This window comes from Myodes glareolus, chromosome 4 (genome assembly GCF_982192425.1).
Source record: "Myodes glareolus chromosome 4, mMyoGla1.1, whole genome shotgun sequence".
Lineage (NCBI taxonomy): Eukaryota > Metazoa > Chordata > Mammalia > Rodentia > Cricetidae > Myodes > Myodes glareolus.
In genome coordinates this window covers 69,535,025-69,549,807 of record NC_142029.1, presented here as the reverse complement: position 1 = coordinate 69,549,807, position 14,783 = coordinate 69,535,025, and the positions used below count along the sequence as shown (strand labels likewise).

At 43.2% G+C, this 14,783-nt stretch overlaps 1 protein-coding gene across 2 annotated transcripts in view; it reads left to right on the top strand.

The window, feature by feature from the left end:
- The window catches only part of Jhy (junctional cadherin complex regulator), a 72,452-nt gene that overhangs the window by 44,416 nt on the left and 13,253 nt on the right, over positions 1-14,783 (top strand). For both annotated transcript variants that reach the window (XM_087905540.1, XM_087905539.1), the window contains exon 6: positions 10,255-10,549. In XM_087905540.1, coding sequence (XP_087761666.1) covers positions 10,255-10,549 — 295 coding nt within the window. The remainder of the gene's footprint in view (positions 1-10,254; positions 10,550-14,783) is intronic.

Below are 14,783 nucleotides of genomic sequence, written 5' to 3'. Positions count from 1 at the left end.
GCTTCTCTCTGCATCTGCTTGAGACTCCTGAGTCCACCCTTCTTCTTCCCAGCATTCTCAGTTTGGCTCTTCTGCCTAACCTTATCCTGTCCAGCTGTTGGTCAGTCAGCTTCTTTATTAAACCAATCACAGTGACATCTATTCACACAGTGTAAAGGAATATTCCTCACATGCGTGCGCAAGGCAGAACACCTATGGAGGACAGTTTGGATCTGGGGATCAAACTAATGGTCATTAGGCTTCTGTAAGTGCTTTTGCCACAGAAGCCATCAGACTTGCCTGGAATTTCCTTATCGTGAGTGGTTTGTTCAGACGAGAAATTAGAGGCTATGGAGAAAGAAAAGAGAGGGAGAAGGGGGCAACGGAGCCGCTGAGTGGGTCAGGCTAGAAGAAAAGACCAACTAACACCGCCCCTGCCTCTGATTCCTGCTTGATTTCTAATGTCTTCCTTCTCTTGCTGCTCTTCTCTACTGATTATGTGTTAATGAAACTAGAAGTTTGAGCAAGGGAAAGGCACAGGGACACAGCCAAAGTAAATTAATATGGTTAGAAGGATTTGAGTAAAGGTCAGAGAAAAGGTCATCTCCAGCCTGGAGCGACCAGGCCTAGAAAGGTGTGTAGGTGTAACACGAGGGCCGACTTGTTGGGGTTTCTGTCCCGCCCAGTACCCCAACAAGCCAGCAAGTCCCAAGGAAAATCACACACAAGACTCCATAAGGTTATAAACTGATTGGCCCATTAGGTCAGGCTACTTATTAGTTCTTATAACTTATCTTAACCCATTATTCTGATCTATGTTAGCCATAATGGCTCCGTACCTTTCTCATTGTGACAGCTTACATGTTGCCTCTTCGGTGGTCTGTACAGGAGTGGCTGAGGAAGCTCTGCTTCCAGAATGCTCCCAGTCTCTTTGCTCCACCGCTACTTCCTGTCTGGCTTTCCCGCCTATACTGCCTGCCTGGCCAATCAGCGTTTTATTAAAATACATGATTGACAGAATATAGATAATTCTCCCGCACCATTTCCCTCTTTTTTTTTTTTTTAAACAAAGGCAAATACCCATAGTCCATTTGTTGGGAATGTGGGCGTAGTATTTCAGGCTACTTCCTGCTGGTTGGGGGCGCTGATAATCTTATGGGGACCTAAAGAAAATTTAGAGTTATGATCAAGTCCTGACTGAAGTATCCTGTGAGTCTTGATCATCTCAGGCAGCAGTCTTGAACCTGTTCAAGAACTCAGACATCCGGATCATCTGTTCCTACCGGAGATTGCTCAGGTGGTCTCCCTTGGTCAAAGATGATTTTTCTTAACTCTGAATAAATCCAGAGCCTCTCATTTTCTGTGGAAACAAAAGCAAAATCTCTTCTCCAAAGTAACATACCTTTTGACTTCAATTTTGAAGCCAAGGTATTTTCAAAATACCTATCTTGGATTAATTCTGCAGCATTTATAAGCAAATATCTTTTAGCAGCTGTTGCTCCTTCCTCAGCATTCAAACAATTTAAAGAGAGCATAATAGCATACAGTATCAAGATTCTCTGTGTATTTTCCATCTTTACGTGGCTTTATTTTAACCTCTATTTTTTTTAATTTCTACTTTTAACTTTTGGCTTTTTGAGATAGGTTCTCTGTATATATCTTTGTCCTGGAATAACTCTGTAGACCAGGCTGTCCTTGAACTCACAGAGATTCTTCTGTCTCTGCCTCCCCAGTGCTGGGCTCAAAGGTGTATGCTACCACACCTTGAACTCACAGAGATCTGTCTGTCTCTGTCTCCCAGGCATTGGATTAAAGGCGTGTGCTACCACACCTTGAAGTCACAGAGGTCAATCTCTACCTCTGTCCCTTGAAGTTTCAGAGGTCAACGTACCTCTGCCTCCCAGGCATTGGGATTAAAGATGTGTTCTACCACACCCAACTACTCTCTTTCTTCCCTTTTTACCCTAAGAACTTTAACCTTTAGCCTGTATATATTTTTAACACATAGTAAACCATTTAGAGGTTTTTTTCGTCTTTGAACCTCTCTTTACTGTATCTCTCTCTCTCTCTTTTTTTTTTTTTTTACCACATGAGTCTAAAAACCATGGCTTTGACGGCTGGATCTAGGCCATTTCTTAGCTTTCCAGCCTCATGGCAGAGGTACTGCTGAAGCCATTTTTATTGCCACAACTCTGTGGCATTTCAAGGTCCCTGCTAGCAAGCAAGCTGCAGCATTCTGCTCACAGACCACACTCAGTCGGACTGCCTGCCTGAAAGAGTCAGAGATTGCCTTGGCAGGACAGCCCAGAAAGCCGGCATTTTAAAACAGCACAGCTTTTTTCCTGCTACTGCTGAAAACCCGAAAAGCATGCGTTCAGCTTTTCACCAACACCATTTAAGTGTTTCGTGGCAGGACCTCTTAATGAGCTGCAAGGTTTTGCAGCTAAAGCTGAGTCAGGAAGCCTCTCTTAGATGAGAGCACTTGCTTGCCTCTAGCAAGCAGAGCAGACCTGAGATATTGCTGCTACCAAGAAGGCATGATTTACTCTATTCTTTCCCAAGCTTTCTCAAGCTTTCTGTGGATTCAGTTATCCACGTCTGGGCACCATATGTAACACGAGGGCCGACTTGTTGGGGTTTCTGTCCCGCCCAGTACCCCAACAAGCCAGCAAGTCCCAAGGAAAATCACACACAAGACTCCATAAGGTTATAAACTGATTGGCCCATTAGGTCAGGCTACTTATTAGTTCTTATAACTTATCTTAACCCATTATTCTGATCTATGTTAGCCATAATGGCTCCGTACCTTTCTCATTGTGACAGCTTACATGTTGCCTCTTCGGTGGTCTGTACAGGAGTGGCTGAGGAAGCTCTGCTTCCAGAATGCTCCCAGTCTCTTTGCTCCACCGCTACTTCCTGTCTGGCTTTCCCGCCTATACTGCCTGCCTGGCCAATCAGCGTTTTATTAAAATACATGATTGACAGAATATAGATAATTCTCCCGCACCATGTAGGCACAGAGATACCACCACAGAAAATACCTAGAAATTCAATGGTAGGGAAATTTCCCTGATATTTAGTCCCCTGTGACCTCTGAAAAGTATGCCTTTGAGGAAATGTTCCCCTAAAGAGAAGGTAATGATTCAGGTGGCGGTGGTGGTGTGTGACTTTAATTCCAGCACTCAGGAAGCAGAGCCAGGAGGATCTCTGTGAGATTGAGACCAGTCTAATCTACAGAGCAAGTACCAGGACAGCCAAGGTTACACAAAGAAACCCTGTCTCAAGAGAGAAAGAGAGAGAGAGAGAGAGAGAGAGAGAGAGAGAGAGAGAGAGAGAGAGGGTAATGAGGTACAGGGTTATACCGAAGGACTGCGGTCCCTACTGCCCCAATGTGCACATGGTAAGGAAGTCCACCTGATGATGAGTATCTCTGACTCAGTGATTAAGAGCAATGGCTCCTCTTCCAGAGGACCCAGGTTCAAGCACCTACATGGTGACTCACAGCCATCTGTAACTCCAATTCCAGAGGATATGACATTATCTTCTGGTCTCTGAAGGCACCAAGAATAGGTGTGGTACACAGACATACATGTAAGCAAAGCATCCAGACACGAAAAAGTGCTGGTTGTGGTGGTGCATGACTTTAATTTCAACATTCAGGAGGCAGAGGCAGGCACATCTCTGAGTTCAAGTCCAGTCTGGTCTACATCAGGCCAGCAAAAGCTACATAGTAAGACCTGTCATAAATGAATGAATGGATGAATAAAATTTAAATGTAAAAGATACAGTGACTATCTTCTTTAGAGTTAGAATTTTTCAAGTTCCCTACAATATAGATGCATTACTCCAATAAGCAAGAAAAAGCTATTTTGTAAAGTTACTTCAAGAGACCATCCCTGATGTTCCTTCAGAAAACAGGTTTTCGGGGGCTAGAGAGATGGTTCAGAGGTTAAGAGCACTGACTGCTCTTCCAGAGGTCCTGAGTTCAATTCCCAGCAACCACATGGTGGCTCACAGCCATCTGTAATGAGATCTGGTGCCCTCTTCTGGCCAGCAAGCATATAGAACACTGTATACATAATAAATAAATAAATCTTTAAAAAAAAAAGAAAGAAAGAAAGAAAACAGGTTCTCTGGACATCTGACATGATGACTTTGATGCTAAAGTACACAGGAGACGTGTGTAATCTGACACACAGGGCATCTTTCATGGGCTTGTTTTCAACACAGGAGGTAACTTTACATATAAATCAACTGGGAGACAGGTACCATGTGAGATGATCTGAGATATACGTTAGTCAGCTTTCTGGATGACTGATGGCTGGCAAATACCCTTGCTGTCTTTTTTCTTTAGGGAGATGACTTCTAACCCTTTTGAAACTATAACTAGTATTTATGTTGGGTGTGGTTGTGTGTACCCCGTAGTCTCACCACAGAGAAGGTTGAGGAAGAATGATACTGAGCTAAAGGGTGGGCCAGGCAGCAGAGAGACAACCTGACTCTGAGCAGGCACATCCTGCAGGCCTCATGTCTAGGGTTCCATCTCCAAGCGTTCTCCCCCGACCTCCAAACATGCCCTGTAACACGTGTGTATGTCATCCTTTACATAAATGTATATTCTTACAACAGGTACACACATGTGCCCTTGTGCACACACACAACCACATGCACGTATGCAATAATAAAGATAATTTTTGTTTTTTAGTAGACAGGTGTAAAAATTCTTTCCTGGGGGCTGGAGAGATGACTCAGCCGTTAAGAGCATTCCCTGCTCTTCCAAAGGTCCTGAGTTCAATTCACAGCAACCATATGGTGGCTCACAACCATCTGTAATGAGGCCTGATGCCCTCTTCTGGCCTGCAGGCATACACACAGACAGAATATTATATACATAATAAATTTTTTAAAAATTTAAAAAGAAAATTCCTTTCTGTTACTATTTTCCTTTGTAAAGAACTTTTGTTATAAGTGAACTTGTAATTTCATCAAATATGTTTCACCAACCCTATAATGTAATGAAATATATTCATAGGTTTTCTACTGTGATGCCATCCTTTTGTTCCCAGAATTAACCCAGCTTGTCACATTAGACTTTTGTGTTGCTGTTGAAGAAACCCAGAGCCTTGAACACTTTAGGCAGGGATGTTACCACATGGCCTATCCACAGACTAGATTTTTAATAGATTGTTCAATTTTCTTTGTTTAGGATTTAGTGACATTCATATGCATGAAGGAAGTGAGGCCTTATCTTTCCTATCTCCCACTGACCTTATCTAGTTGTATTATCAATATGCTATCAAACCAGACATGGTGGCACAGGTCTGCAATCCTAGCACTGGGAGATGAGGCAGAAGAGCAAGGAGTTCAAGGTCTCATCAAGGTCAGGAATTATCAAGCAAGAATTATAGTTACAATATTGATATCTATTTTATCTTTTATCATAACTAAAGAAAACTATAATTGTAACTATCTTTTCTTCAACTCCATCAAAGAGCCCAAAAGGACATAATATTACCTAAGTAAACAGGAAGTGTATTGTAAGCAACTTCCAAAACTATAGAATTGACAGAGGCATCTCACTTCCTGGACAGTCACCCAAAGTTCTCTATCACTGGAGCATCCATCTTCAGCCTACAGGCCCATAGTATCTGACAGACTTTTCCACGAAGTAGGAAATGTCAAGGACAGTTCAGCCTATATTGGCAGTTTGTCAGTCACTTTCTTCTGTATCCTACAGAATGTCTGGCAGACTCTTTCCTGAAGCAGGAACCCCAAAGAACCATCTCACCTTTAGGTTAGTTCAGCAGTCATTTTTCTGTGGGTCCTGCAAGTTCATCAAGCAGTTCAGGCAAGAGCAGTTTCTTGCCCAAATGGCTAACAAACTCCATGAGGAGCCTCTTTGATGCGCATCATCCTCTTGAAGTAGATTGGTGCTGCCAGGAACAGATGTGTCTCACTGCCATAAAGTCTTAAGCTCTTAAAACATTTTAAATGCCATATTCTGAAGGTCTCTAAAAGATTTGAAGAATGCCTACCTGACTGAAATATAACTCTATATATCTAGAAAGCCGAACTAACATGACTACAAACTTGACAATTATAGATGACTATCTATTAACCTATATTTCTTAATTATACATTATATTTTTAAATGAGCTGCACAAACACAATACCTTAATCAAAAGTAGAAATATATATATATATGTATATATAGTATATATAACAAAATTGATCTTAAATTTGTATCAATAAACCAAGATCCATACCAATGCAAAGTATCTATCTCTATAGCATATCCCCCTTTAAATGTAAACAAACATTTATAAACAATATTTGGTAATTTGGGCATAGTTCTCTCCAAACTACTTCCTTCTGTTTATTGGCAAAGTAATTTTTGGGGTGTTCATGGGGACCTTTTGGGTGGTCTTGGTCCATCAAACCACATTAGTGTGGAAGAAATCCACAGGTTCTCATCTTCTGTGGAAACAAAAGTAGAACCTTTTTTCCAAAGCAACATATCCTTAGACCCAAATTTTGAAGTCAAGATACCTTTAAAATACATATGTTGGTTTAGCTTGGTAGTCCATACAATAAAATGTCTCTCTGTACTTAGCTCTTTCACAGTCAAATAATTTAAAGTAAACACAATAGTATACATAATTCAGACTCTCTGTGTATATTCCATCTTTATGTGACTTATTGTTCTTACTCTATTATTTTTTCTACAAGTTTACTCTGTCTCTTTAAAGACTTTGTTTTATTTTTTAATAAAAATAAGTGGAATAATAAAGGAAGTAATTTACTTCCTTTTATAACTCTTATACTTTTTTTCTTCTCTCTCCTAAGCCTACATATATTTGTCCAACACTGTGACCCATTTAGGGGTCTTTTTTAATCTGAATCTCTCTTTGTTGTCTATCTGTAATTATTTTCTGATCAGAAGTGCCTCTTTTTTCTTAATACAAGGGGGCATGGCTAGACCAACTCCACATCACTGCATGTTTGCTCTGTCCAGTCCAACATGGCAGAGGCATGTTCACTGCCTCTGAGAGTCACGCACATGGCCCATTTTCATGCACCACAGTGGGTCTATGTTGCCAATAAGCAAGTTGTAGCACTCTGTTCACAAACTCCATTTAAATGCTCCATAGCCAGACCTCCAAAAAGAGTCAGAGTTGTTCATGCATGAACCAGAAAGCCTTCTTAAAGGAACCATGCAGTTTTTGCTGCTACCACTGAGTCAGGAAGCCTTCTCTTAAAAAGAATTGTGCCTCTGCTTGCTTCTAGCAAACTGAGGCCACCTAAGAAAACGCTGCTAGCAAAAGCCATGCTTAACTCTGTTCTTTTGTGTCTAGAATTCCTTTTTAAGCTCTCTCAGGTTTTACATGGATATAGTCAACCATGTTAGAGTGCCAATTTGTTGGGGGAGGTTGTTAGTTTGTTCCCAGCTGCTCTGCCCTGAAATTATTCTGTAAGCCACGTGGCTGTGGCTTACCAGTAAAGTTCCATCTGGCATCTGTCTCCAGTGGGGCTACATGACTTCTCCCTTACTCTGCCTTTTTTCTCCCAGCATTCAGTTTAGTTTTCCCACCTAGCACTATTCTGCAAAGCCACTGGCTGAAACAGCTTTATTCATTAACCAAAAAAAGCAACACAGATACAGAAGGACTTCTCACACCAAAGGTGTACTACCCTTAAAGTTTTCATTTCATTTCTTCACATTATTTGAGATATTCTCTATCTGTAGTCATGTCCTTATTTTCTTTTCTGCTATTACTTTTCCTCCTTTGGGTGGTTATGTGGGCAGAGTTTTATTATGTAGTCCTGAACAGGGCCTAATTGTCAGTATGTTGCCTAGGCTGTCCCCAAACTCATGACAGTTCTCCTGGCTTGGTTTCTCAAGTGCTAGGATTGCAGGCATGCATTATCATACCTTGCTGACATCTCTCAACAATTTTTTGATGGTTTTGAGACCTGTTGCACAGTTGGCCTGAGAACTTTGATCTTTCTCCTGTTTGAATTACCTTTTTTAGATTCTTGCTTTCTTTATTTTGTTGAATTCATCCTCTGGTATTTTTCTTTGGACAAGAAATGTAGTGTGATGGCAGAGGGCAGGTGTTTCTCTGTGGTGTCTTGCACACTTTCTCCATGGCAGGGCCTGTCCTACCAGAAGGACACCCCTTAGCTCAGTCCCTCATGCAACTTCCCTTTCCCTTTTCCCATGTCTCCTCTCTCATACTTTCCACTCTTGTTCTACTAGAGAACTCCATCCTCTTTCTAGAAGCTGAACATTCTGAGACTTACACCACTGACACTGCCTTCACTCTGTCCCTGTCTAAATGACAGCCAGCAGAATATTGAAGAATTCTAGGTTAGAAACCATTTACACTCAGAGTCATCTTCTTGCTTCCAATGTGACTTTTGCACACTAAGAAGCCACTTGATTCCAGATCCATGGCACATGGTTGCTCATTTTCTCTCCAGAAGCTGTAAGGTCACTGTTGTTACAGATTGTGCCAGCCCCTTTGAACCAGGAGACTTGCCTCCTTCCATTCTGAGGAAAACACAGCAGAATCTCACGGACCATCTCTTTCCATCCTCTTCATCCTCTGTCTGTGCCTTACTCAGACACATCCTTCCAAGATTGTGCTTAGATGGCGCTGTGTCTGTATCGGCACTGAGTTCCACCTTTCCACTGCTCTCGTGTTTTTCAGGGTGTGCCTTTGTTTCTGTGACTGTCTTCTGATGTTCCTCTTACTAGGGAAGCAGCGTCATTCTTTCTTGACATCCTACATTCTCAACAAGGTACATGGCAATGGCAAGTCAGGGCTTTTGACAATTTTTAAGTTTTTAAATTTTCATAGTTTCTCTTTCATCTGGGTTTTGGTTGGTGTTGGTGGAATTTCTATCTCTGTCTCTCTCCATCTCCCCCTCTCCCTCTCCCTCTCTTCATCTCCACCCCTCTCTCTTTACCTGTTCTGTGTTTGCATTAGGGCTGGTCTTGCTTATCTGACAACCTGAAAATCATATTGGAAGCTGAGTGACAGGCCTATTGACACTGGATTTCTGTGATCAGTGTGGCACCTGATGGAAGGCTCCTCCTGCCAGTTCTGTGTCTTTTTCTTGGGTGGTTCAATTAATTTCTGCCCCTGATACTTCACAGATACAGAACATTTTTCTTTCTTTCTTCAGAAATGCAAATCTCTAAGGTACGGAGCTTCAGAAAAAACAGTTGCTTCCCAACATGGAGAAGAAAATCCCAAGATTTGTTTGCTGCTTGTTTGTGCCAGCCATGCATCCCACCAAGCCAGTCACGCACTCCACCAAACCAACCATGCACCTCACCAAGCCAGCCACACACTCCACCAAGTCAGCCATGCACACCACCAAGCCAGCCACATTTTCAGCCTAGCAGCATTAACTCTTAAACCTCAAATCCTTTACCCAAAAGTTCCCCAAAGAAAGCTGCGTCTTGGAGCTGGAGAGATGGCTCAGAGTTAAGAGCATTGCCTGCTCTTCCAAAGGTCCTGAGTTCAATTCCCGGCAACCACATGGTGGCTCACAACCATCTGTAATGAGGTCGGGTGCCCTCTTCTGGCCTGCAGACATACACACAGACAGAATACTGTATACATAATAATAATAATATAAAAAAAACTTAAAAAAAGAAAAGAAAGAAAGGTGTGTCTTTAGCTAATCCAGAACCTGCTTTGGTTTTTATTTATTTTTGTTTCCATACCCGGACATGCCCAGATTCTCTGGCACATTCAACTATGTATTTAAAGAATGCACTTTAATCATTGTTTCTAGCTGTTGTGTAATGGGTAGGACTTTGGGTTTCAGAATGGTGTTCTGGGTTTTGTTGTTATTTGCATGCTCACTTGTCAGCTTATGCTTCACACACTAACTGGAAGTCCTAACAAACCTTTCCTGTTGTGGACTGGAGGGACGGCTCAGCCAGCAAGAGCCGAATACTATTACAGAGGACCCGAGTTTGGTTCCCACACTCACATGAGACGCCTGTCACTCCAGGTGTCGGGATCTGACACCCTCTTCTGAACTCCAAAGGTACCCGGACACACATGTACACACACAGAGACACATAAATAAATAAATATTCTTGAACGGGAGTTAGAATGTCCCAAGGAAAAAGAGGAGGATTTGAAGATGAGAAATCAATATATTCATGAGAAGATTGATGGTTCCTAAAGATTTCTACACAGAAAGTGGTTATGGATTCAAGTTTTATTTAAAGCACTTCTGTTTTCTCCAAAGGAAATTCCACTCTTCCTCAGACGCGGACCGCGTCAGCGCCTCTCCAGACTCCCGGCTTGCCCAGATCATGGAACAGCATCAGCAAGCCTTGGTGCAGCTGGCAGAAGTGCAGCCCAGCGAGGGCTCCTTATCCAGCGCCACACTCCCGCCTATCCTGTCCAGGGTGGAAAGTGAATCCCAACTCACTTCAGACAGAAGCCACCGACAGCAGATGAAGATGGCGCGTAGTAATTCGGAAGGCTACCTGCTGCAGCTGGAAAGGGGGAAGAAGCACAGGAAGCGCAGCGGCCCCAAGGTGATGGTGAAAGCTTGGCTGCTCAGCCGAGTCACTTCTTAATTCTGATGACACAGATGGGCCTGGAACAGGGCTGGTCCGGGAACCAGGAACTCTCTCCTCAAGCCCTTGCTGGTCCCTAATAACCCCTCCCTGCCTTTCCAGAAGGTTCTATTGTCAAGGTGCCTGTTCCCTTTCTTCTTAGGTCATCTCACTGCAGAAGGCAGTACTAATTCTGCTTCTATCCCCCATTCAGTCTTCATTTCCCTCACCCCCATCCTTCTCCTAAGCTGGGTCTCACACCTTCATGTCTGAGAAAAAAGAGCAGGACTGAGGTAGTGAGAGTTGTGCTGCCAGAGCTCCCTCGCCACCCGCCACCCTTCCGTGGCACCGGAAGCGACTTCTTGGTGTGCATCTCACCTGAGCTCCTACAGCAAAGCCCCCAGGTCAGCCGGCGGGCTGAGCCGCTCTCCAGGAGGGCAGCTGGTCTTTACTGAGTCCTTCATCTAGACCCTGGGCCGCCACAGTGAGCGTTTTAGTGCAATCCAGTCTCTTCTTGTATTACTTTAAATGCAACTTTTTTAAATTCTCAGGAAGTTCCCTTGGCTCCAGGGTGAAATAATGCCTTTTTGTTTTTCACTACTATAATAAGATACCTGAGGCAGGTTGTGTTATAAAGAAGTTTATTTAGCTCCTGGTTCTTGGCATGGAAAGTGCTCCTATTAGCTCGGAGCTGAAAGACCCCACTTCCACTGTGGATAAGAGGCCTAAATTTTGGGAATCACAGGTCGCTTCTTTTCTGAGAAGCATGATTACATAGCAGCTGGGTTCTAGCACAGTGCCTGTATCACTCTCAAGTGTTTCCCAACTAAGCCAAGACTCAGACCAGACTGGGAAGCAAGCATCACATGTATTATTTCCATGGGAACACAAGGTCAGCCATTGTAACCAACACTTCCTGTCAACATGGAGAAGCCTGCTCACTCCAGAGCTTATAGATCCTAGGGTCTAAGAATCAGGCTCTCAGAACAGAACTTTCTTGTAGGTGAAAAAGAACAGCTTTTGCACTGGGTTCTGAGGCGCAGGGTTGGGAAGAAGTTGGTGGATTCAGTCATTCCGAAGTCCTTGCACTGGCTTGCTCCTTGCAATGACCTGCTCAGCCTGCTTTCTCATGGAATCCAGGACCACCAGCCTAGGACTGACCCCACCCATGGTGGGCTGAGCCCTCCCCCAGCAATTACTAGTTAAGGAAATGCCCTACAGTGTTGCCTACAGACCCATCTTATCGAGGCCCTGTTCCCAAATAAGGAATCACTGACTTTCCCCAGTCCCTAATTCTTCATAGGAACGATAGAATCACTCTTTTTTTCTGGTGTGATGTGATATTTAAATGAAATAATGTACTGAAACCTCAGCTTATTTCCTAGCAAAAATTATACATCGATTAGGTGTCATTTCTCTTCCCTTCTTTTTCACAAATAGCATTCACGTTGTGCTGAGAAAGGGTAGAGGCAAAAGCCGCGATGACAGTACTTAGTACCTCTAGTCTAAGGCAGTGGGAGGTGGGAAGAGTAGGAACAACTTCCTGTTCCTGCCTGCCCCTCCCTAATGTCTGCAAGGGTGCCTGCAATCCACACACATCCTTTTTCTCAGCCCAGTACCGTCGATCTACATCCGACAAACACAACACACTGGAGCCCCTTTGTCTCTAAGCCGGTCCAGATGCTGAAGTGACTTAGAACTAAGTGATTTGTATAGGACAGCAGGCAGTCCCGGCACCAGACAGGGGCAGTCATTATCCATGTCACGCCTATTTGCTGGCCAAGTCAAAGCTCCTGGTTTCCAAGGGAATCGCCCCAAATCACGGTAAAAATTCTGAGGATTTGTAAAGCTAATAGGCCTGGGGCCCCTTCCTCTTCTGGTGGTGCTGTCAAGAGTGGTTTCAGAATACAAGGCATTGTCCACGTCATTAAATCCAAGTTTAGGACTAAGAAATTAACACAGCACAAGGGATGCCAAACTATCCAGATATACTTCTGCTGTCTCCGGCCACCACTTTCCCTAGTAAGGGCTCAGTACAAAGTTCCCTGGCTGGTGAGGTTGAGCTTGCGTAATTAACTGGTGTTTGCTATCACAGACAATCTGGGGCTTGTTGCTTGACTGCCCCTAAAAAGAGGTTTATTTGGATTAAGTTTAGTGATCACAGAGCACATATCCTTTGCCCGCTGCTCCCTGGCACCCAAGGCATTGTTTACATCTCGTTTCTCAGTAACTTTCTCAGTCTTACACATCCAAGGACTTTTCTGGAGACTAGGTCTGCGGCGCAGTCTCCTTACCCGCAGCAGGGTGTAACATTTCAGAACTGAATCAAGTCCTCACGGATCAGTCAATGCCACGTCAGTTCAGGCGTCCTCCTTGGAGTGAACAGGCACAGTCACACACCTTGCCCGAGAGGAAGATGAATGTGTAGAACCCTTGACCCAAGAAAGTCCTGTCTTTGCGAGGCCAAGGCCTGTAGATGTCAGTGGATATGTAGTTTTTTGTTTGGTTGGTTGGTTTGGTTTTTGGTTCGGGGATTTTTTAAAACAGGCTCTCACTCATTCTGTAGCCCAAGTTGACCTCTAACTCATGGTAGTCCTCCTGTCTCATCCTACCATGTGCTAGGATTAAGGTGTGAACCACAAAGACAAGCAGTGACCATGCTTAGGGATTTGTCTGGACCCTGCTTCTATATTCCAGTGTGTGATCCCTGTGTTCAGAGACGCAGTAGTAGGTGTTGATGTCGTATAGCTGTCATTGTCACCATCACCATCACCACCATCGTCACCAACATCACTGTTGGACATTGTGCTACTTTTTAGTCTTTTAAAAACCAGGGAAAGGTGACCTAAAATAACGCCTGAGGATTGTTTGACTGTAAAACTACTGAAGAAGCATTAAGCAGCTTAGCTGCCTAGGGCTAGAGGTGTGGAGACTGGGGACAAGGACAGTGCAGATTAACGGGTACTGGAGTTTTATTTTGTTTTTTTTCAGAGTGATGAAAATGTTGTACAATTGGATTGGGCAATGCTTACACAATTCGGTGACTATCCTAAAAGCCACTGAATTGCACAGTTTTAAATGAGTGAGTTTTGTGGTCTGAGAATCACATCTCAGCAATGCTGTTAAGACTTTAGATGGAGAGAGATCAAACAGAGTTACAGCACTGGGTTCTTCCTAATTACTTGCGCCAAACTTAAGCAGATCCAGGATTCTTACCGCCAGTCACCCGGAACAAACTCCCCTAGGAGCCACCTCCGTCCCCTGGGAAATGTCGTTGTGGTGTAGGCAGCTCATCCTATAAAGGGATCAGCAGCCATGGGGATGGCCCATTTGGGCCACATGCTCTCCCTCCGTGTCTGTATGGAATGCTAGACCCTTGGCTCTGATTTTTTTTTAACCCTAACCTTGATGCTTACTAAAGTTACTAGTGAGAACAGTGGCCGAAGATCAGCACACAATTATCCATGCTCCCTGGCATGTCCTTTGTGAATCGGGAGCATGATTAAAAGTTAAGCTGCACCGGGGTTAGGAATGAGGGTTCTGCCCGCTGATCATTTCTTTCTCATCATCTTCAGGCAAATTGGATTTATGGCTTGGACATGAGTGGTGGTTTATTTGTTTGGTCTCTTTTTATTTAAACCCTTTCTGTCATTTTGGTTTTTTTACTTTGGCAAATAGGTTATAATTTAGTGATTGTGAAACGGGGACACCAATGCACTTGAAGAACGGATTTGTAGTCACAGCAAAAGTTGCCTGCATTCACTCAGTTGTTAAAAACAACTGAAGTTTTAAAAGCGTTTTTAAAGTGTGGTAAACTGTACCTTGTAACCAAGGCTTGTGAAAGGAGCCAGCTTATTGCTTGTGGACAGCAGCAATGCTAATTGGTGGCCTTAAGTGTTCACTCGATCTCACTAGTCATACTTCTGCCAATTTATCTCAAAAAAATAATCAAAGTAACATACAGTCTTTACCTCACTCAATGCATCTTCAATAGACATTTAGTGAAATATCTAAATTATTTAATGACACCAAATGATAGAATATTTGTCTAAAATTCACATTTTTTAAAATCTACTTGGTGTCAGATAAATAAATTGAAATACCAAAATGGTCAGTAAAAAAAATTAAAATCATTTGTAGTATATGAACACTTTTATAAACATGTCTATGAAGAAGGGCCAGCAAGGTGGCTCAGGGGGTAAAAGTACCTGCT